Source organism: Schistocerca piceifrons, chromosome 4 (assembly GCF_021461385.2).
Source record: "Schistocerca piceifrons isolate TAMUIC-IGC-003096 chromosome 4, iqSchPice1.1, whole genome shotgun sequence".
Classification (NCBI taxonomy): Eukaryota; Metazoa; Arthropoda; class Insecta; order Orthoptera; family Acrididae; genus Schistocerca; species Schistocerca piceifrons.
This window is the reverse complement of record NC_060141.1, coordinates 389103168-389127816: the sequence shown is the minus strand read 5'-3', so window position 1 is coordinate 389127816 and position 24649 is coordinate 389103168. Positions and strand designations below refer to the sequence as shown.

At 39.5% G+C, this 24649-nt stretch overlaps 1 protein-coding gene across 1 annotated transcript in view; it reads left to right on the top strand.

Annotated features, from left to right (window-relative positions):
* The window catches only part of LOC124795866 (probable RNA-binding protein 46), a 166140-nt gene extending 142866 nt beyond the window's left edge, over positions 1 to 23274 (top strand). The window contains exons 6-7 of the mRNA XM_047259948.1: positions 2340 to 2516; positions 23168 to 23274. Of these exons, the coding sequence (XP_047115904.1) occupies positions 2340 to 2516; positions 23168 to 23217 (227 nt within the window). The 3' untranslated portion in view covers positions 23218 to 23274. The remainder of the gene's footprint in view (positions 1 to 2339; positions 2517 to 23167) is intronic.
* The last annotated feature ends 1375 nt before the right edge of the window (positions 23275 to 24649 follow it).

The window sequence follows — 24649 nt, the reverse complement described above, 5'->3', positions numbered from 1 at the left end:
TGGCCCAACCGCGCCCGGTACCCAAGAAGATGTCTTGACAGCAGGGACAGTGGGTGAAGCATGTAACACCTGGGGTGTACCTTGCGACACACCAGACTCCCCACTGCCGCTACACTCCGAGGCAGCAACCTGGAGACGGCTGACCGCGGCCATCAACACGTTCAGCTGTTCGCGAACAGTGGCCAGCTCCTCCTGCGTCCGTACACAGCAGTCACACATCCTATCCATCCTAAGGAATCAATTTACTGAAGAGAGTTAATGAACTTTTAACTAGACCGCTAATTCACTAAAGGCGGCTGATTATTGACTAAACTGTGATTGCTAGCCAATTCTTGTAGAAAACCATGAAAATAGCACTACCTGTCTCTGGACTGTATTGAAAACAAACACTAGCACTACTGGCACTATGGCTAACTAAAGGGACTCTCTCTGACTGTATTCAAAACAAACACGAAATCTATGGAACACTATTAATAGCACTCGACAATTAAAGCTTCCTAAAAGCAAAAACACACGGAAGAAGAAGTGACAAGTAAGAAAAATGTAGTTAATACTTAAATTAAGGTAGCTCGCTGCACAGCAGACGTGAAGCAGGCGGCGGTTAGGATGACACTGACACTACTGGCACTATGGCTGACTAAAGGGACTCTCTCTGACTGTATTCGAAACAAACACGAAATCTATGGAACACTATTAATAGCACTCGACAATTAAAGCTTCCTAAAAGCAAACACACGGAAGGATGGTATTCATTGGTGAAGAGAGCATGATGCCAATCGTGAGTGGTCTATTTGGCATGTTGTTGGGCCCATCTGCACCGTGCTGCATGGTGTCATGGTTTCTAAGATGGACCTTGTCATGGACGTTGGGAGTGAAGTTACACATCATGCAGCCTATTGTGCACAGTTTGAGTCATAACACGACGTCCTGTGGCTGCATGAAAAGCATTAGCCAACATGGTGGTGTTGCTGTCAGGGTTTCTCCGACCCATAATCCACAGGTAGCAGTCATCCACCGCAGTAGTGACCCTTGGGCGGCCTGAGGGAGGCATGTCATCAACAGTTCCTGACTCTCTGTATCTCCTCCCTGTCCAAACAATATCTCTTTGGTTCACTCCGAGTCGCCTGGACACTTCCGTTGTTGAGAGCCCTTCCCGGCACAAAGTAAAAATGCAGACGCGATTGAACCCTGAAATTGACCGTCAAGGCATAGTTGAACTAGACATCATGAGCCGTGTACCACCTTCCTGGTGAAATGACTGGAACTGATCGGCTGTTGGACCCCCCTCCGTCTAATAGGGGCTGCTCATGTGTGGTTGTTTACATCTGTGGGCAGTTTTAGTGGCATCTCTGAACAGTCAAAGGGACTCTGTCTGTGATACAATATCCACAGTCTGTGTCTTATCTTCAGGAGTTCTGGGAACCGGGGTGAAGCAAAACTTTTTTTGATATGCATAAATACAGTTACTCACAATTCATTTGTAGATTGTTATTTCCTATTTATTCTGTTTAACCTGTGTTTTGTGATATGAATTTGCATAACTTTTCCTTCCCGTCATCACATGAATGTATACCATATTTTTTTGTCTCTGTCCTTGTAAAAAAAAGTTCAGGAAATTAGAAAAGCTCTTAATTCATAAATATTTTTAAATTCCTGCTTCAACCAATCTGGTTCCTTTAGCTGCTAATTAGACATTCACAGTAATTTTTTTTGTATAACTGACTATCTTTCTATATAATGGAAGGAAACATTCCACGTGGGAAAAATTATATATATATCTGCTTGTGTCTGCATGTGTGGATGGATATGTGCGTGTGTGCGAGTGTATACCTGTCCTTTTTTCCCCCTAAGGTAAGTCTTTCCGCTCCCAGGATTGGAATGACTCCTTACCCTCTCCTTTAAAACCCAATTCCTTTCGTCTTCCCCTCTCCTTCCCTCTTTCCTGATGAGGCAACAGTTTGTTGCGAAAGCTTGAATTTTGTGTGTATGTTTGTGTTTGTTTGTGTGTCTATCGACCTGCCAGCGCTTTTGTTCGATATGACTATCTTTCTAATGAGATACTCTTCAATAGGTGTGGATACATTAACTCTGCCCTCTCCATCCTGTTAGGATCTTATTTTCTTATTTGTTACACTCTTAATAATGTAAGACATTACAAACCACATTCTGTGACTTTCCATAAATTTCATTTTTTTAGTGTTGTTTATATGTGGGGGACTTGGTGAAGTATCATCTTTATGTCATTGTACAACATTGTGATTTTTTTTGCATGTAACCTTCTGTCAGATTTGTAACCACAAAATATTTATTGATTACTGAGACTGTATAATTTTTTTCAGTTGTAGGAAATGGAGCACCTTTATCAGTCATTGCTGCTCAGCCTTCTGATGTGACGACTTTTACACCTGGAGCCATCATATCACATACACCACTGCCATCACCATCTAATTATTATTATGCATGGTTTTCTCAGAGTGAACAACGCCAGGATAAACAATATCACAACACCCTTCTAGGTAGTGTGCAAAAAGATGAACATATATCTAATAAAAACAAACCAGTGGAAGTAATGTTTTGCCATTAATCTTGTAATTGCTTGAATAGACACAGTTGTTGTTTCCTCCTGTGCCTCACCTATCTACTTAATCCCACAGTAGTTCACTTTCTCCAGTCCACTCCACTAATTTATTCTACAGACAACTTAAATGCTACAGTTTGAAATTCTAGTGTAAGATATGAGATTGTACTTCATTTTAAGTGGCCAACAGTTGTCAATGTACAGTGTTTATTTTTAGAATTCTCTTGTTGTTTAGCACTCCCATGCTGCAGCTCACTTTCTAGTAACAAACACACTCGTCTTATTTGCAAAATCTTACTATCCCTCTCTCTCACAACCTTGCTGAATTTATTTCATTAGTCTTCTTTCTTTTCAATCTAAATTTTATTGTGTTTCATTACTCTTTCCCTCCCAAATTCTATTGCCTGAACTACAAGCATCCATTATAAATTTTCATATCTCGTGGATTATTGGATAAAACCATCATGAAAAAAACTGCATTTTGCTCAGAATCAAAATTTTATATATACTTTTTTTACAATGCAGGGTAACACTTAATATTTAAGTATCTTGTTGTAGGAAGGAAGAACTCTGCCTCATTCAGAGGACAAGCGGTAATCAAAATCTGAAACTCCCTTATCACTCCTCAAGTCTGTTATTAAGAAAGTAAAACACTCGCACTATGGGGGAAAAATACTTTTAGCGACCGTAGGGCCTCGAGTTCTGTAGAGGACAGGTTACAGTCATGTTGTAGGAACATGAGGAAGGGTTGTGAAGCAATGCTGGATGTGAGGAATTCTTGGAAGGCTTGTAAGGGATGATTTTGAGGTAGTGGTAGTGGATCAAGTTGCGATTGCGATCGTGGTCGGAACTGTTCAAGACCAGGTTTAGTGTAATGTTTGCTTTTGGAAATGTTGGGATTGGGTTGCAACCTTCTTGGGACCCATAAGCCTTCAGCCTCTGTTTTGGTTTAGATACATTGATGACATCTTAGCCATATGGAATCATGGTGAAGTTGACCTGCTAAAATTCTTGGAATCTCTAAATGCCTTCTCCCAATTAAATTTCACATGGTCCTCTTCCAAATCCCATGCCACTCTCCTTGATGTTGATCTCACAGAAGGCCAGCTGTACACTTCCATCTACATTAAACCTACTAACATACAACAGTACTTACATCTTGACAGTTGCCATCCTTTCCATGTCAAACGCTCCCACACATTCAGCCTTGGCAATCATGGGAATCGTATTTGTTCAGATGCAGACTCTTTACAGCAATATACCACTATTCTCACATCAGCCTTCACTGAACGAAATTACCCCAAAGGCCTAGTTCAAAAGATCATGGTATTGCTGATCCCTTCAAAAAACAATTTTGGAGCACACCACTTGTCACTCAGCATTATCCTGGTCTTTAATGTATTAATCACCTACTTAGACAAGGCTATGACTTCCTAAAATCGTGCCCTGAAATGAGATCCATGCTATGAAATTTTGCTCACCACACCTAGAATAACTTTTCATCACCCTCCCAATCTCCGTAGTGTCTTTGTCAGAGCCTATGCTACTTATGCACCTATCTCCCTATCGTGTGCCTCCTATGCCTGTGACCATTCCTGCTGCAAGGCTTGCCCAATGCACTTTTATACCACCACATACTCCAGTCCTGTAACTGGAAAAACTTATAATATCAAAGGGAGGGCTATCTGTGAAACGACACGTCACATACCCCATATACCAGCTGTTATTCAAACACCGTTTGGCCTTTTACGTTAGCGTGTCAACCACCCAATTATCAGTGAGGATGAATGGGCATAGGCAGATATCCTGTTGCAGAGCATGCTCTACAACATGACACTCGTGACCTCTGTGCGTGTTTCACCACTTGTGGCATCTGGATTCTCCCCCAAGACAGCAGTTTCTCTAAGCTCTACAGGTGGGAACAATCACTACATCATGTCTTTGGTTCTGGCACCCAACTGGCCTTAATTTGCGGTACTTCAATCTCAAAATTTCTTCGCTATAACTACTCCTCTCTTCATTCCATTTTAGTTTTCTACATCTGTTATTTCTTGGCATCCCCCTTTCCACCTCTGTTACATACAACGCACTTAGCTCTCGGTCTTATTAATTTTTGCAGTGTTTTAGTAGTAATCTCTGTCTTTCATATTACCCTGTCTTCCACAATTAAGCTCTCAGGTTCTGAAATCTCTTCTGGTGCAGTCCCCAACAATCAGTCTTTCCTTCTCATTCCATCCAGTAAGTCTCCCATGAGCCAGGGTTCTGGGTGACTTTTCTGAACTGTACTGCTTATCCTAAACCTCTCCAGTCCTTCCCTTCACCCCTCTTCCTTCCCCATCAACTCTTCTGCCAGAGGAAGGAGCCATTGGCTTGTATAGCTTGTAAAAGTTAAACCTTTGTGTTATAACTAAGAATAAAACAGTAAATATACCACCATTCTATGGTTTATTTAAACAACGCTGATACAAAAAGTCTGTTACCAAGTGCCAAATTGTAGATGAACACTAAATTGGTGGTTGTTATACCAATGTCCAGGAAGTGCAAGTGAAATGCAGAATTCCGGCAGAAATCGCAAGTCCATTAAGATGGATTTAATAGTGCTGGATACCAGACCCCTTCCCCCTTGGGGAAGCATATGCTGCAAATGAACGCCACATCCGTGGGGGCCTCCTCCTGAGTCCTCAGCGGTATTGGTGATGCAGAGCACAGGAGCATACATACGAAATGCCCTGGCTAGGGTTGAAGGTTGTATTTTGAAATTGCTGACCATCCTATCGGCTTCTCCATTCAATTGTGGATGGAAGGGGGGTGTTAGAATGTTGTGAATACCATGCTGGGCACATAAACCACAAAACTCTTTGCTATGGAATTGTGGGCCATTGTCAGTTACAAGCACTTCTGGCAAACCTTCAATAGCAAAAAATTTTTGTAAGTTTCTGGTGGTTGACTGGCATTGCATCGGACAATGTATGGAAATTGGGAGTAAGCATCAACTACTATCAAGAACATAGCGTTAAACACTGTCCTGGCAAAATCAATGTGTACCCACTCCCAAGGGCGAGCACATGGTGACAAATAAGCAAATGAATGTAATGGGGCTGCCTGCTGGCGTTGGCAGGATGTAAATGTTTGTGTCAGTCATTCAATCTCCCAGTTCATGCAAGGCCAGTAAGTTTACCTCCGAGCTATGACTTTAATTCAGAATATCGCCCCCCCCTCCCACCAGAGACCTTGGTGCAATAGTTGCAGGACAAGCTGATGTAAAGAATAAGGAACGAGAACTCGTGGGAGTCTGTCATTGGAAACAAATAAGAGTTACTCCATCGATCAACATGAGCTGATGGCAAGAATTAAAGAACTGTCAGAATTCTGTGGGAGCCTTGGGAGGTTATCATTTTTGCCATCCATGAAGTATGTGACTCCAGACTTGTTGTACCTTATCGCTATCGGTTGCGTCCGAGACGCAGGAGCCTGTAATGGGAAGAGAATCTATGGCAGCTGTTGCTTCTTCATCAATGAGAAAACACGGAATTTCTTCTTTGTCGAACTTTGGATCAGGTCCCTATGGAAGGTGAAAGAGAGGGCTTCAGTGTTGGCATCTTCAGTTGTGTTGCGGAAGTGAATCTCATACTGGTAGCATGCCAAAAATAAATCCCAGCACTGGAGGCAGTGAGCAGTCCTGTCTGGAATCTTCGCTGCTGGATTGATTAATGAGATCAGTGGTTTATGGCCTGTGACGAGGTGAAACTTTGTGCCATATACAAAAATGTGGAATATCTTTAATTTGAAGATGATATCCAGCAGTTGTTTTCTATTTGGGTGTACCTGCATTGGATGTCAGTCAATGTTTTCGATGCATAGGCCACAGGGTGCTCAGAGCCATCCGCCTCCCTCTATGTCAGAACAGCTCAGACACTTGCAGATGCATCTGTTCCAGTAACTATCTGCTTTGTTGGATCAAAATGTGTGAGGCATGGGACCATCAATAACTGGGATTTCAACCTGTGGAAGGTGCAGTCATAAGCTGGTGTCCACTGTAAAGGCACCCCTTCTTTGCACAACTGCCCCAGTTTCTGTTGCTGCTGTGGTAATACGATATCTTCCCCAGGAAGGAACAAAGTAGGTGAAGCATTGTTGGTGTGGGAAGTTTGATTATGGCTTTGACATGTTTATATGGAGGATGAACGCCTGAGTGGGAAATGATGTGGTCAAGATACTTAATCTCAAGCTGGGAAAAAACAACATTTTTCTTTTCTGCATTTTAGGCCAGCCTACCTTGAGACGCTCAATAAAGATTTCAGATTGTGAAGGTGTTCCTCTGTGGTTCTCCCAGTTACGGTGATGTTGTCTAAATAGTTAATGCATCCATCCGTTCTGAGCACTAATTGTTCCAAAAACCATTGAAAAGGCACTTTCTGTACCAAACATTAGGCATTTCAAACAATAAAGCCCATGTAGTGTGTTAAGTGTAAGAAACTGTTGAGGTTCTCCATCAAGGGGAAATTGGGGGTGTGCATGAGGTAGGTTTGCTTTAGAGAAGAAGTTGCTACCTTTTAATTTTGACAGTAATTCTTCCAGCTTTGGCATAGCCTATGTCTCAGTCTCTGATTTTGCATTGACAGTTACTTTAAAATCACTGTGAAGGCAGATTTTCTCCAATGGCTTTCACAGTATGATTAATGGGGCAACCCATTGACTAGAAGGAATAGGTTCTAGGACTCCAATTCTTGCTTTACTTGGTCTCGATAGCTAATGGAATGATTTTTCCCAGTGGCTTTCACAGTATGATTAATGGGGTAGCCCATTGACTAGAAGAAATAGGTTCTAGGACTCCGATTGCAGCTAGGCGGGGTAGCCCATTGATTAGAAGGAATAGGTTCGAGGACTCCAATTGAAGTTAGGCGATTCAGTTCTTCCTTTACTTGGTCGCGATAGCTAATGGAATGATGCAGGCCTAAAAATATCGAGACCATGCATTACGCTTCAGTGCAATGTGCAGCTCAAAATCCTGTGTGGTTCCAGTTCTGGGGTGAACAGGTCCTTATAATCCTGGCAAAGTGTCTAGGTCTGAGTATGGAACATCTTCGGATACCAAATGCACAGAATCGTCTATTGAAAATCCACATTTCTAAAAACAAGTTCTCAGTGAAATCACTGTTAATGACTAAGAAGGTAATGTGGTGGGTGACATTATGATAATGCCATTTGCAGTTTGACTTGGCCATGTACGGGGATGGTATATTTATTATACGCCATTAGATGTCTCTTTGTTTTTTGCAAGGGAGAAGCTCCAAGTTTCAAATAGGTACAGTAATTCTGCTCATGGCTGTGCCAGTGTTGTAATTGAACTGGTTTCTTTGCCATTTACACTTCTACAAAAAGCTTGTTGGAGGTCTCTTGATGGTCTGTAGTGGCTACCAGGTTAACATTCATGTGTTTGGTAGGAGGCCGTATCCTGACGGGCGTGTGACATACAGAAGCTAAATGGCCATTGGCAGAACACTCTTGGAAGTAGGCTCACGTGTCAATACAAGTCATCATGTTGATGTTTTCAAAACAATCTGGATATGATGGCAATTGTTTTGGTACCCAAGACCGGTTTGAGTGGCTCGAGTGGGGTGGAGGACGTTGTTGGTTAATGGTGTGACATCCCACCTGGACAGCTACGCCCAAATCCTCACTAGTGTTGCCATTGGCTGCCGGCTTGGATGTGTTTACATTGATGGCTGCTATGTTTATCCACGACTCCAGTTTCTTGCCTGCTTCTGGGTCACTTCGAAGCTTTGTGCTAAATCCAAAACTTTGTCTAATGAAGAGTCTTCGAGTTGAAGTGCCTTGTGCTGGAAATCCCTCTCTGGAGTACCCCAGACAGTCATGTCCCTGATCATTTTGTGTGCAAATGACTCCTTACATTTAGGGGTAACAAAATGACACTTTCACCCTAAACTTTGTAACTCTGCGTCCCATTCCCTGTGAGTCTGGTTTGGCTACTTCTTGTGCATTGGGAGGAAATTACACGGGTATACCGCTGGTAATATTTAGCCAGCAACAAATGACTTTTTTAAAAGGTGAGCTCTGAAGGTTTAGATAAGAGGGACAGTTTGCACAGTAGCCGGTAAATCTCAGGTTTTGACTGTGACAAAAACAAAGATTTCATGAAGCTGATGTTAGTTGCCATGAATGTATGGAAATGCTCCAGTAATCTCGATTTGTAGGCTTCCCAGTCCTCCAAAGCTTCATGAAAGGAAGGAAAAACTGCCACATGCTGTGCTGCTTGCATCTGCAGTAAGCTTTGAAGAAGTTGGAGGGTGTTCAGTAGCAACCTCTGGTTCTCATCCTGCTGATGAATAAACTGCATGAGTAGAGCTTCCAATGTAGATGGTAGCTCGCTCATTGCCATTTTATTGTGTTATAACTAGGAATACCACAATAAATATATCACTGTTCTCTGGTTTATTGACACAAAACTGATACAAATAATTCTATTACCAAGTGCGAAGTTGTAGAGGAACACATTATGGAAAATATGTAAATTGGTGGTGGTTACACCGATGTCCAGGAAGTGCAAGTGAAATGCAGAATTCTAGCGGAAATCACTCGTCTGTTGTCATTCTAAGCCCAGTGAATATTGTCCAAGCTCCAGTATAGAATTCAGATTGTAAGTCCAGAGCACAGCCGAATCAACATTGAATAGCAGGTCCACTGCAGGGTAGCACTTCCATGTTGTGGAGTAGAAACGTAGCTCATTGAGAACTGGCTTGTAGATGTCAGTAGTGGCATTAAATAAAATAAGACTCCATAGTTAATGGAGCCCGTGGCCGGGGTCGCTGTTTATTTCGGCCAATTGCTGAGTGACCAGTCGCTGTGTTTTGAAGCTCATGTGCTGAAGGTGGCCTGCAATGTTAACAGTGAGCTACACACAGAGGAGTGCGGGCAGTGAAGCAGTTCTCGGCTGCATGTAGTGGAGCACGCCACTGTGTGGTGCAGAGATGTAGTAGTGGTGGATACCACACTTTGTGTGTGTGGAATGTCCAGTTGCCGCTTGGTGATCAGGATTTTTTGTCCATCCATGTATGTTATATTGTCAATAATCGATATTTTTCGTTGTTACATTCAACATTATGTCACTCTGAGATTCTGCTGACTTCTATGGAGGGGTTGCTGACAAACAAGATGCATGCCAGTGAACTGTGTTCTTCTTTTCCTTCCATTTGTTTCCTAGGTACAGCCTGCCTAAACACAGTCTTTATCTGCTTGCTGTTGTACCCATTTCTTAGAATGTTGTCTGCAGGTGTGTCAACTCAGTTGGAAGGCTGTCTTGGGTCACAGATGAATTGTGACCTGTAAACAATTGTGCAGAAAATGCCTTCGTGCTGGGAGTTCCAGACCTTGAAGTGACTGAGGAGTAATGGCCAGCATGTGTAGGACCTCAACAGGAGTGGAATAGGAATCATCAGGGACCACCTGAAGATGGTAACGAATCTGTTTGCCGAAATACCATGGAGGAATTACCACATGACCTATGCATTATACTATGAACTGCTTAAACATAAATAGGCAGACATCAAGAAAATTGATTACTCTTGCTGAAGGTTGCTCAATGATGTCTCACTGCCGGAGTGACAACACCAGATAAGAAATCATATTTCTAACAGTTACAAGGCAGTATAATATAAGCAAAGAGCAAAATTGATAGCCTCTACATGACACCCATATCACAGGCCTGTTTTCTGTAAAACAACATTTGCGGCACAACTGAAAGTGCATGATGATGATGATGATGATGATGGACTTAGTGGGTTTTGATGGTTTGTAATGATGGACTTGGTGGGAAAGTGTCAGGCTACAAGTGCAAAGTTCCCAGGTTCAATGCCCAGTCAGTCCTACAATTTTTACTTATCACGTCTCACATTTTTCACCTCTGGGAATGATCATTAATGTAAAAAATACTGTTTTGGACTGCGGTTCATAGTCTGTATTAAACTGTAGGCCATTCTATAATTGGCTGGGTAAGTCGGTTTAAAGGTCAGGGGAAGGCAATGACATACCACCTCTAATAGTTTGTGTCTAGTAAAGCACTGTTGTGTTCAAACCAAAAGCTTTTTCATTTTTACGTTGAGATTGGAAACTGTTAATTCAACAAAGGCTGCCATTGTTCTTTTGCCCAGAGCTTCAACAGTAGCACCCAAAATCACTTCAGCTGGTTCTTCTCAGTTCAGCAAGCTACTATCCTCAGGTCAGCAAGCTACTACCCCAGATTTTATTCTTCAACTCTCTGATAGTTCACTTAAGATCTCTATGCACATCAGCTGCACTAAGCACCAATAGAATCAACGTTTTGACTTTTGCCCACTTCTGAAAGTCACACTTTTACATCCTTGCCATGTGCAAGTGCCATGTCTGTGATGAGAAGCAGGAAAAGCTACACAAATGTGGTAATAACTGTGACAGAGTCCTTGGAGACAGATAATAATTTTTCCTCTAGCTTAGAAATAGATTTTTAACTTCATTTCTTTGTATGAAACTTAGAAAACTCATTACCTATGTATAATATAATCGAATAGACCTAAAAATCTGCTCACCAAGCAATGGCAGGAGAACACACATGTAATGTCAACTGGAAAAATCACTTGCAACCCAATCCCAAAACCTTTCCAACAGTAAGCCTGACATAGAACCCTGCTTTGAACAGTTGTGACCTTGATCCCACCTTAATCCACCACCACTATCTCAAAATCATCCCTTACTAGCCTTCCAAGAAGTCCTCACATCCAGCATTGCTTCACAACCCTTCTTCAGGTCCCCACAACATGATCCTAACGTGTCCTGTGCAGAACTCCAGGCTTTGGGTCCCCTAAAAGCTGATGACTTGAGCATTATTCCCCCAGCGGACAAAGAACCTCTTTTATACTTCTGTTCTCCTGCCACCGCTTGGGGAGTAGATTTTTTTATCCATCCAATCAGATTATACTATCAAAAACTGAATATTTTCATTATTACAGCAGCTGGGGGCGATCTGAATTGTTATATTATTCTGAAATATCAGGTATGCCGAAATTGCTTCTAAATCTTTTATTGATTACCTGTTTCAACAGATCTGTGCTTTCATCATCGATGGTTCAAATGGCTCTGAGCACTATGGGACTCAACTGCTGAGGTCATTAGTCCCCTAGAACTTAGAACTAGTTAAACCTAACTAACCTAAGGACATCACAAACATCCATGCCCGAGGCAGGATTCGAACCTGCGACCGTAGCGGTCTTGCGGTTCCAGACTGCAGCGCCTTTAACCGCACGGCCATTTCGGCCGGCCTTCATCATCGTGTTTGAAAGTTTAATAAACAGACATTCCAAGTCAAGGTGGCTAATACTTATATAACCTCATTTAAATGCTGTATACATTACTGAAGCATTAGAACATACCTTTTAACATTAACAGAAGCTCGTGATTTTTATGAACTTGCATGTCACATAGTGATGTTGCATCATTTTACAATTGAAAGTAGCAAGGAACACCAGCATGTCAAACATCAAATAGCACAAATGTAAAACATATAAAACATACTTCATGTTGTGCTGATGTCCTAGTGCACTCATTCACTTAACAGTGACTTAGCTATTATGATATTTGCACAAATAAGTCTGTATACAGTTGTTTAGATTGTGGTAATCAACAATTGATATGCCCTTGCATAAATCTCAAACCACATGTGCCACAATAGAAAGTCTTTTGTCACTCCAAACTCTTTAAAATTACTTTGACAGAATAAGGTAACACTTTTAAAAATTGCAAATTTACAATAAATGGTGTATTGAAAATTTAGCATCATTTTTTAAGTGTAAATTTACAATAAAAATATAGTTCACATTATTTATCCACACCCAGAATATGTATCGACAGCATTTGACAGAAATAGATCGCCATATATTTGACTTGCTGATGTTCCTTGCTACCTTTTATTGTGAAATAATGCAACATCACTATGTGAAATGCAAGTTTGTTAAGATCATGAACTTTTGTTACTGGTACAAGGTACATTCAGATGCTTCAGTAATATATACAGTATTTAAATGTGATCATTTATGTATTAGCCCTCTCATCTTGGAATGTTTGTCAACTAAACTTTCAGATCCAATGGTGGAAGCACAGATCTGACAAAAACAGTAATCAATAAAAGGTTTACAAGCAATCTTGGCATACCTGATATTTTAAAATAATAACCCATTAACATTGTAAACAACTGCTTTCTGACATTCTCACATGTTTTTCACTGCATTTGGCTATGTCAAAAATGATAATATAATAATAATAATAATAAAGATTTTATTATCTTTAGGCCATTACAGCAATTGACAACGTCAAATGAAGTTACAATTTATAATACAGTGTGATAAGGTATAACTTAAAACAGACGCCACGGGCAGACTGAGTGCAGGAGGCAGATGAAACTCGAGCAGTAGGCAGAGGGAGAGTCACGTGACAGGCCACGCGAGTTTCAGCCTTATTGCATTCGTTTTATTGTTTCACCAGTACTAGTCCGGTTTTTTTCTAGCCACATCTTGAATACATTCAAAAATCAACTCACGATTCATTGAGAAATCATCTTAGAATGCGTTCTGAAATGTTCAAAACTGCAATTGGTGTGCTTTTCAAAATCATGAGAATAATTGATAGACCAACGTGCGATGGAAGCTAGGTGCTTTATGAAACAAGGTAGTTCCCCCCTCCCCCCCTTCAAGAATACGAATTTGGCACCCCCTGAAATTATTGCCAGGGGTCAATACCCCAGTTTGCCCCCTTATTGCCTCCCTCCCCCCTCCACACACACGCACACACACACACACACACACACACACACACACACACACACACACACACACACACACACACACAGATTTGGGCCTGCCACCCGTGGCAGTGCTGCTGCTGGAAATTTTGACACATGCACGGAATATGTACAGAGCGCTGTATGTTGTGGAACCAAGGACATCTTTGTCAGTCTTCGATGGCTCACATGAGGATGATTGGTAGGTGCTTGAAATATCTTGAAATGTGTTAAACGATGGCTGACTGATTGGCCCAAATTTGTTTGAATAGACAATTCACTGGGATAGTTTAAAAATTCACGACTTCTTCAATGTCTTCCTTTATTATTTATAATTTTCACATTTCTGTCATATTACTCTGAACAATGGGGATTCATTAGTTATATTGTGGAATTAATACTTTGTACAATGAATGACACATCTATCGTAACCATCAATTTCCCTTATAGCATCTTCTTTGAACGTTTCCTGTTTGTAAATGATCTAGCATCCTGGTCAACACAGAAATATTGCAGTTAATCTTTGTGAATTTCTTCCTTTCCCCATCCCCCACTCTTTTGTTTCAAGGCATGCCAGTGTATACTCATAATATCACATGAGGTACAATTTTCAAATGAAAAGGGTGATTTGCATGAGCCTTACACTTATGTATGCAATATACTCAGTGTTTTCTGAACAGAGTCGGACAGGTTATATGAATGTAGAGGCAGTCACTGCAGATCTGAGCCAGCTTTTTCCCCCCACCATGCAAAACCAGTGTGTGGCTACTGCGCATGCTGACATCATTGCACGTTGCTACATCATGGTGACTATATTGCACTCATAGGCATACCATTAAGGGAAACATGATTACCCCCTTCCCCCCATCATCTAACTTATTTTTCACTTCTTCCCACCAAACTGGAATCATCATCTCACAGACTTTTTGTAAACTAGCTCTGCTTCTATTGTTATTGCCATTACAATTATTCCAAACTACTCTCAGAATTTATTCTCACATTTCATTTTACGCTCACTTATGGTTATTAATTTTCTAATGTTGACTAGCAAAATCTGATTCTCATGTGTCTCCACAACCTGATTTCTGAACTATCTTCATCGTTATCTTCATTAATGTCTCATCATCAGTCACATTACTATTATGTGATGAAATCTCTCTCCCTTTCCCAAATAAATAAATAGTCATCAGACTCTCCAGTAACGTCAGAACCATTATGGTTATTGTTAATTTCTGCTCCCTCATTACTCATGAACTTATTTATACTAATGTTATCAAAATTATTGTTGAAACTTCTTTCATTTTTGATACTTTATTTCTTGACTGACCACAGAAATTTTTGAGCAGCACTGCTTACAGAACATATCCATCATGTCTCTCAGTTATGTTGCCCATAAAACCTTGAATTTCTTTTCCCCTGAAACCCTTTCTTGAAACTGGTAGCCCGATTTCAGTTCACATTTTGTGCCCCAGACAGACAGGCTGCCAGTGGGTTGACCATCAGTTTCCCTGAACATTCCCCAGTTATCTGATATTCTCTTATCTTGGGTTATATTAATTCTCTCCTGTTTCCTACCTAAGTTTTCAAACTCACTATGTTCACATTCATCCTCCTTTCACTCCAATGAAAATATCTTCTTTATGAAGTACAACATAATGTAAGAGTGAGGATCAGTGACTTAGATTAATAGTTTTATTTTTTGTGATTTCTGTTACAGTTGCATTCACAAATTTTTATTTGTAGTGATTACGGACTACATTGTCGCTACTCAACCATAGCCAAACATTAACTTACTTTTCCACCTGTGCACACATATGCATTAGCCATAATTGGAATTCTTACATATGTATAAAATAGTAATGCTTGTACAAGATTCAGTAACTACACAAAGATTATAATACTATTTTATACATGATAAGAGCACCAGTTATGGCTATTACATATATGTGGTAATGCAGGTTAACATTTACAACGAACGCTATGGTTTGAGAATGGTCAATGTAATCTAAAACTAATCACCACAAATAAAAGATTATGAAGGCAACTGTGACAGAAACTGGAAAAAATAAAATATCTTCTGTTTTCAGCTCTCTGATATCCATTTCTGTAATTTCCTGCATCTCTTCTTTTATGATTTCCTCCATTATTAGTCTAATTCAGTTCCACGCAGATCGTCTCCCATTGCTGATAACTACCAAATTCACCCTCACATTTTTCTCTATGGCTGCTTGACTTGTCAGCATATTTAAAAAGTTGCTCAGTGGAGTCATCATGTCCATAAACTAAACTGTGCTTTCCTGGTAATCTTATTTTAAGAAAATGTATTTACATTAAAAATATTTGTTTAGAAACTTTTTTCGAATTCACTAAAACACATATCTAAACTAGCATTCTGGCTTGCCCATGAAAGTGCTTCACCATTCAAAAATTTCTTTACAAATTTAATTTTAAATTTATCAATGATTTCACTTACAAAATTGTCACAACAATGTTTTGTTTAATCAGATCTTCAGGAAAGGTTTTTATAGGATTTTTAGCTCACACACCACCACAATTCCTCTCAAAACTTTTTGCAGCAATATTTTCTTGCAGTTAAACAAGTTTCTTACTAAAGTTAGATACATAACTCTTTTCATCCATCTAAATTACTAGTAACTAATCTCTTTACATCTGTAAATGTAGTTTTATTTACAGCAGTCTGATTATTTGTTTTATACTTAAAAGTTTCAATTTTCTCATTGAGATTCTGTTTATTTTGACGTCCTCCTGATTTAAAAAATTGATTTTCTTGTTTCATGATAGTATGAACTACTTCAAAATTGCCTGTGATGTTTTCAGTTTCATTTACAATTTCACACCCAGTTACAGCCACCCAAGCAAAGAGCTGTTTTTGCCACGATGCTACCATGTATTTTAATTTGTTGAGTTCCTCCTTTAATTCTGCAACTGCAACACTGTTATTTAACATTTCAGATTTTCGCTAATCTATCACCAGCAATAGCTTGTCATCAGGTTGGTTCCATTTATTATTATTTCCATTTTATTATTAGTTTCATTTATTTGACTACCTAATTCAATTTTATTACTTAACCCACATTTCAATTCATTGTCGCTAAGTTTTTGATTTTATTACCTGTTTCAGTCACACAGAGTCTCAACTCTTATTTTGTATCAGTGATTTTACTGTTAGTTTTGTCAGTTTTGTTGACCTTCTTACAACCTTATTCTATAGTTTTCACAATCAGAAGTTTGCACATAGCCTAAATCCTCCCCCAGCACATAATTTGAAATTGGTTCCTTTTTAATCATGTTTGTGCAATTTTTCAGATCAATAAAACAAAATCTTGCAGTCAATGCTCAGAAACACAATGAAACAGTAAAAACAGTACTTATCTTTTGCGCCACACATCGTTGCAGCTTCAGTTTAGTTTCAGTCTGGTCCAGTAATTATGTTTTTATGCCACACATTGTTCATTGACTTAATTTTCACAAAAAGTGAATGACTTTACTGGTGTACTTATTGGCTGGAACTTAAATAACTGTCATTAGAATGCCAGTCTCACACACAAACAATCCCAGCTGACATCAGCTATATAGTGCACCTGATATTCTAACTATGATATTATTTTTAACTATGAAAATTTGTGACTTCATGTTGTGCTGAATGTTCAGAACAAAGCTTTTAACATGAAAAATTAAATGACATAGTGGAATATACAATTCAAAATATTAATACTTGACTTTTAGCAATGTAAAGAAACGATAAATTGCTACTTACTGTAAAAATGACCTCTTAAGTTGCAGACAGGTTCAATTAAAAGGCGCTTAGAAATTGGCATTCCACCACAGGCTTCATCAGAAAAAGAAACACTTATACATTCATTCACGCAAGCAAGCATACCTTAGACACATATGACCACAATTTCCAGCAGCTTGGACCAGAATGCCATCGAGCTTCCAGGGATGGTGGTCGTGTGTGTGTGTGTGTGTGTGTGTGTGTGTGTGTGTGTGTGTGAATGCGCATGTTCCTTTTTCTGATGAAGGCTGTGGCCTGAAGCTAATGTGTAAGAGTCTGTCACTTGTGCCTGTCTTTTAATTAAGGTACCATCTTCAGTGTAAGTAGCAATCCATCTTTTCCTTTAATTTGTTGATATTCCAACCTGAAGTTTCCATTGTTTAATACTTCTATCAGCCAATAATGTAAACAAACTGAACATTTCTTTTAATCAAAAAATTGTCTAGGTCTCATTAGTTTGTGGTGGTAGCTACTCTCAAAATAAAAGCTTGGACACATATTCTGAATTATTTCAATTTTTAATAAACTTTCAGAAATTTTTTGATTGCATATACAGCACTGAACTTTGACTGAATATAACCTGGTTAACACCGACTGCACAGGCTACGGTGCCCAGATATTTATTTGTGCAACAATCAAGATTTTGAAAAGTATTGTTGCATTTACAATTTGTAATGAGTTAGAGTTTCAGACTGTTGCCTCAAATTTATTGTATCACAATTTGATATGTTGAGGCAGACAGGCATAATGGAAAGGCACGTTAGCTTCCAGCCAAATCCTTCTTCAGAAGGTTCCTTTGCAGCATAAGCTTTTCTGAACTACACATGTGATTTCCACCTTCTCTGTTTCATCACCTCCTTTCTATTCTGAACCTCTGACACGCTTTGTGTGCCACCCTCTGCTAACACACCTGCTCGTCTTTTCCCTTCCCTGCTCATCTCCTTTTTCACTATCCGTTTACTCCCTCCGCCCTCCCCACCTCCCTGCCCCATAGCCTCCCAATGCTGCACATATTGACAGTCTATTCCATGCATGGTCTGCCAGACAGCACTCTTTCTCTCCCCCCACCCATACTTTGCTTTCTTTTCCTCTTCCCCACACCCTCCAGATTATTGCTTGCGTTCTACGTGACAGTTACATTCAGGTCTGAGCTGTCAGGGATGGCAGTCATGTGTGCATGACCTGTACTTACTTGTATGAATGAATTTGTGTGTGTTTGCTTTTCTGAAGGAGGCTGTAGCTGAAAGCTAATGTGTAAATGTCTTTTTGTTGTGGCTGTCTGCAGCTCAACATGTCATCTTTACACTGAGTGGCAATCTAACTTTTCTTATGTTGTTGTTATTCCAACCTGGATTTTCCAGTGGTTGCTTTTGCCTAATGGCTTTTCTTCCATTCCACAACCCTGTGAGGCTTTCCTTTGTTTCTAATCTCTGTGGCATTACTCTTCTCAGTGTTTGTTCTTTCTCGTCTTCTCTGTGTTTGTTCACTGCCCTCCAAATTGCACACACTTCTGAGACACACCGTATCAGTGATCTAATACACACATACTCTCATACCATCCATTCCTTTTCTCCCACGTTTATGTATTTGTGCATAATTTTACATAGTTTCACGCAGTTTTATGTATTTGTGCATATGTTTATGCATTTGCGTGTATTTTTATGTGTTTTTATGTATTTTTTGATGCATCTTTTCTGTTATCCAGCTCCTCTCACAACCATCTAACACATTCATTAGCCCACTTCCATGTCATTCCCATTTCCCGTATGCCATCTCTGCCACAATGGTCCCCTGCTCCATTTTTCTGCCCCAATTCAGGAAAGTACCCCCTTCCCTGGCTTAAACTCAGTCCCACATCCTATTTCTTAAGCGCTCCATAAACCATGGCATCCCTCTCAATGGCCCACCATTAAAATTCCTTTCTCTGGATTGCACCCCTTCTTTTACAATGACATTCACCTTCTGAGATTGCTCCGGTCCCTGGGTGTCAGAAACCTGATGCAACAAAAACACATCTCCATGGAACAGGAATTCCAGAACCACCTCTCCTCCCTGCATAAGATCCTGCTATTGTGCAATCCCTGATACATAAATGACATCTTTGAAATTGAATCCATTGCTTTCCAGCGCCTGGAGGAGCATCTGACCACCATGGATAATTTACATCCATCCTGCTGACATCCTACTGCTGCTTTGGGGCATCACTATCCAACCCCTGTCCTATCCACAATGTTCCTCCTCATCAATCCCTTATAGTACCCAGACTCTGCCTAGTTGACCTTTTCAACTTGCCACATCCCCCAAAACACCCTACCAACACACCAGTACTTAAACATTCCCATAACACCTTTGTTAACCTTTCCACCAAAACTGTCAGCCCCACAAAAGTTTCAGTTCTGTCTAAAGACCTCACCTTTAGCCCTACACTCAAATTTAACCATGTTGGACTTGTCAAAGACCCACTCTCTTCCTTCCAATTCCTGCAATGGGAACAATTCTTTGCCACCAATTCCTCCAACCGAAGCCAACCTAATTCCAACATTGAACCCTGCCCCTCCCAGTTCATACCACCATCCAACTGTTACCTTCCCTCCTTCCACCTAACCATCCCCTGGTCACTTTGCACGAATTCCTTACCTTCGACTTGGCCATACCATCCTTCCCCAGGCCCCTTTCTTAGAACACCAACCTTTCAGTAGAAGAAAGGACAGCCATATACAACTTCAAAACCAATCCTGATCTAATCATCCTAACTGCAGACAAAAATTATACCACTGTTATTGTAAATCCCAGTCACTACCTGGCAGAAGGGCTCTCCCACTTGTCTGACTTCACCACCCATGAACTCCACCAGAGTGCTCCCATCCCAGAAGTCAACCTAACTTTCAGTCCCTACTTAAAGCCTTAGGCCCTTGCCAGAACCTTTCCCCTCAATCCATTTCCCTCCTTACCATTTGATGCCCCAATTGTAGATGGTTATAGTGCCCCCACTGAAAGAATTTTGACCCTCATTAATCAACATCTCCAACCAGTTGCCCATAATCTAGCCTCCCACATCAAAGATTACAACCAGTTTCTTCACTGATTCTGCACCGTCCCCACCTCTTTATCTCATGGATCTCAACTTGTTCCTGTGACACTGTTTCCTTAGACATCTACATCCTCCATGTCCATGGTTTTACCACTATTGAACATTATCTTTCCCAATGTCCTCCAGACTCCATACCTACTACCTCATTCCTCACGTCTTACTAACTTGATCCTGACTCACAGCTACTTCTCCTTTGAAGGGAAGGTATACCATCATATACAGGGTACAGTCTTAGGCACCAGCATGGCACCCACCTATACCAACCTGTTCACTCCTTTTCTGGGATGGTATACAAACAAATCCATGGCACAGCCGTGGACACCCGCATAGCACCCTTCTATGCCAACTTGTTTATATACAAAGTAAATGATTTTTACATCTGAAAAACTAAAATATTCAATACTACAATAGTACTTAAATGCTATTTCATAATTACTGGTACCAGCACTCAATGACTAATTTAACTAATTTTTGTACTACATTGTGTCATAAAGCAGTTATTTTTAATATATGAGTAGTGATCCATCGTGAAGCCCTTACGTATGTAATCAGACGAAAGATGAACTTTCATACATATGAGGAAAATAAAATGTGAATGATGTAATATCATAACATCCATATCAGTCACTTCATAATGATGTATCTTGGTTTGCTACATTAGTTACCAGATTGTACTTGCATCATCCTGCAGACCTATCACTGTGATTGTTAGGGCCAGAGGTTATGCCCTATCTTTGTGTCTCCATGACAATATCATTCTAGCAGATGATGAAAGATGGCATGCCCATACTGTCCTGACCTACCTTGATACAGAAGACTGTACAACTATTTTCCTGGTCAGTGTGCTTTCCAAGTATTTCACCCACTGAGAATATCTGGTCATGGGTTGCTAAAAGACTGTCAAACCACAACTTCCTGTCCACTATGGTTGATGAACTACAGCATAGAGTTAAAGTAATTTGGAATGACATATCTTTATCTGTTATTCAAGCCCATTTTGATTGAGTACCCAACCACATTAGTGCCATTGTTGATGCTAAAAGTGGCAGCCCTATATACCAAATTTCACAACTGTATACCCTAAAATCACCTGCCAGTTTTTATCATTTATTTTTTTTTACTGTATTGTAAATGAACAATAAGTAAAATTCCATTATTTGCTATCTTTCCTACTATTTCAGTTTTAGTAGCCAGCCATATAATTACAGAAGACATAATCAAATATGTGGCTCATTTTGTAGTATAACGAAATAGGGGAGAGTTCCACAGACATTATTCCCTAATTGGGGTAGCAGTTATTAAAACAAAGGCATTTTTTGTTGTGGCAGGACCTTCTCATGAAATTTCAATCACCAACTTTCTCCTCTGATTGTGTTTTGTGTATGACCACTTTCATAGGAAGAAATGATTATCATAATAAAATAGAGAAATCAGGGCTTGCACTGAAAAATTTAAGTGCTGGTTTTTCTGCATGCTGTTCAAGTGGAACAATAGAGAAGTAACTTTAAGGTGGTTTGATGAGCCTCCTGCCAGACATTGAATTGTGAATTTCAGAGTAATCATGTAGATGTAGATGTGGCTGCACGTCATCAGCCAGCAGCTGTAATTGCTGCACCCCCCCCCCCCCCCCTTGTGACCAGTGTGCCAGTAAACTCAGAACAAACACTGACACCTTTCAAAGAGTATATTTATATATTCATGTGCCATTTGAAGGTAATGTAAATATATATATTTATATGTAATTTGGATGATTTCTATTTTTGGATACTAAAAGTGATATAATTTATTTACATAATGATACTGTGTAGTTTACAGCTCAGTAGAACAACTTCAAAATAAAATGCAAAGTAGACAACAGACTACAAGAAGCAAAATGTCACATGTAGAGGGTGAAGACCTTAAAAATGCATCATGGAAATTTGAACATTTTATAAAAATGTGATTAATGCAGACAATTATTTTAATTTGTCCTGTATCATAGACAGCTGCTGATTCCTACATGGATGAAATAAAGTTAATCAGAAGTATTGGGCTGTATGTTGATGAGGATTTAAACTGGAAAACACATTTTGACAGCAAAATTTGGGGAGAGACAAATTAGTAAACGTGACATATTTTACATGTTTTTATTCATTAATGTCATATGGAACCTTCAAGGAAAAAAAGTTTGTAAAAAAGTTTCCATTGCTCAGAAACGTGCTGTAAGAATAATATGTGGTGCTTTCTCGCTGTCATATTGTAGATATCTGTTTAAGGTATTAGGCATTCTGACTACCACTTCACACAGGATATTTATTCCCTCATGAAGTTTGTTGTAAATAATCCTCGGCATTTCAAAAGGAACAACATTGTACACAATTAAAATACCAGAAGAAAAAATTACCCTCATTACTCCACATTAAGATAGTCTAAAGCACAAAACGGGGTGCACAGTGCTGTAACCAAAAGTTTTGATCACTTTCCCATTGATATGAAATGTCTGACAGATGTAAAGAAAAATTTGAAAACAAACTGAAAAAAGTTCTTCCTGACAACTCTTTCTATTCCATAGAGGAATTTTTGTTATTGTAATGTGTAAAAGATTGTGAGTAGGAATTACTAACTCACATCTGTGTATTAACATTTTTGTATATGTTCAGCATGTAGCAGCCATATTTACTAATTAATTTGTGATGTCAGTGTACAATGACTCATTTCATATCATTACAATTTGTCATTCAAATGATCCATGGAACATGAAACAAACTAACTAGCTAACTAACCTGTTATATATTGTCAAGATTGGAATTATAAGATACAAATATTAGATCCACTATATCTCTTAGATTTAAAAAAAATTATATTCTGTTTTTCTCATTGAGGCTTGCCTTGTTTCAGGGTATGAACTGAACAACAACATTTACATGCCCTCATATCAGTACTTCTGAATGTTAATTCAGAATACATTGATGCTGGACTGAAGAAAACTGAGATAAAAAACTGGCATTTCTTCCCTGTGGAAGAATTGGTACCTTATATACGTAGCAGTATTCAAGTTGTTCAGTATTTTTGAGATTGCACTGGCAAGGTAACATGTCAGATACACAGGGTGAACCAGAACACCACTGACACAATTTCAGAGGTTTTTATATGCCAAAATACTCAGATAATACTCCTTAACAACCTCAAAAGTTTTGTCAGTGGAGTTCTGGTTCACCCTGTATTTTAATTTCAGACAACAGTTGAAAATCCAGTGTTTTACCTAGTTTTTAATAATATTTGTTAACACACTTGAGTCTGAAGTGTATATATAACAATACCAAATTATCACCGTTTGTTACCAACTAGATTGAATTTGAAACTTCCTGGCAGATTAAAACTGTGTGCCACACCGAGACACAAACTCGGGATCTTTGCCTTTCATGGGCAAGTGCTCTACCATCTGAGCTACCTAAGCACGACTCACGCCCCCTTCTCACAGCTTTACTTCTATTAGTACCTTGTCTCCTACCTTCCAAACTTTACACAGGAGCTCTCTGCAATATCCTTTCTTTCAGGAGTGCTAGTTCTGCAAGGTTCGCAGGAGAGCTTCTGTAAAGTTTGGAAGGTAGGAGACAAGGTACTGGCAGAAGTAAAGCTGTGACGACAGAGCGTGAGTCGTGCTTGGGTAGCTCAGATGGTAGAGCACTTGCCCGCGAAAGGCAAAGGTCCCGAATTCTAGTCTCAGTCCGGCACACAGTTTTAATCTGCCAGGAAGTCAGAGTGAAAATCTCATTCTAGATTGAATTTGCTTATTATTCCTCAGAAGTACTCAATTAGTAGTGTCCTCAAATTCGTAGTATTTTTTTCACATCATCTCGTATTAGCATTGTAATAATTTGGAAAGATGTCATGAACATGTGAATGACTTGCATTTACTAAAATAACCATTGTGTTACTTCATAAGCAGTAATGAGGTGAGTTATGATTTTTTAAATATGTAGCAAGGTTTTATGTAACGTTATTGTCTAACATACTATGAACTTCAGTGCATTAGTACAGCATTTTTCATGCATATATCTCCATTGTCAGTCATTTACTGTGTTCTGTAGGTCTTGTCAAGAGGGAGAACCTTTGGGAATGTGGCACGAGTCAATGTATACATTAACATGAGACGAAGATGTCACAGAAACCTAATCTGCTACTTTGAAAAAAGCTGATGACCCTTCATTTTCATTATATACCTGGTTTTAGTAGCTTAATATTTATGTCACAGTTTGAATTTATAAATACAAGAAGCCTTACATAACTTGTGTAAAATGTGAAACTGTGCAAATATTTAGTTTAGTGGAATAATGACAATATTATGAAAATGATAGATTGCTACTCACCATATAGAGG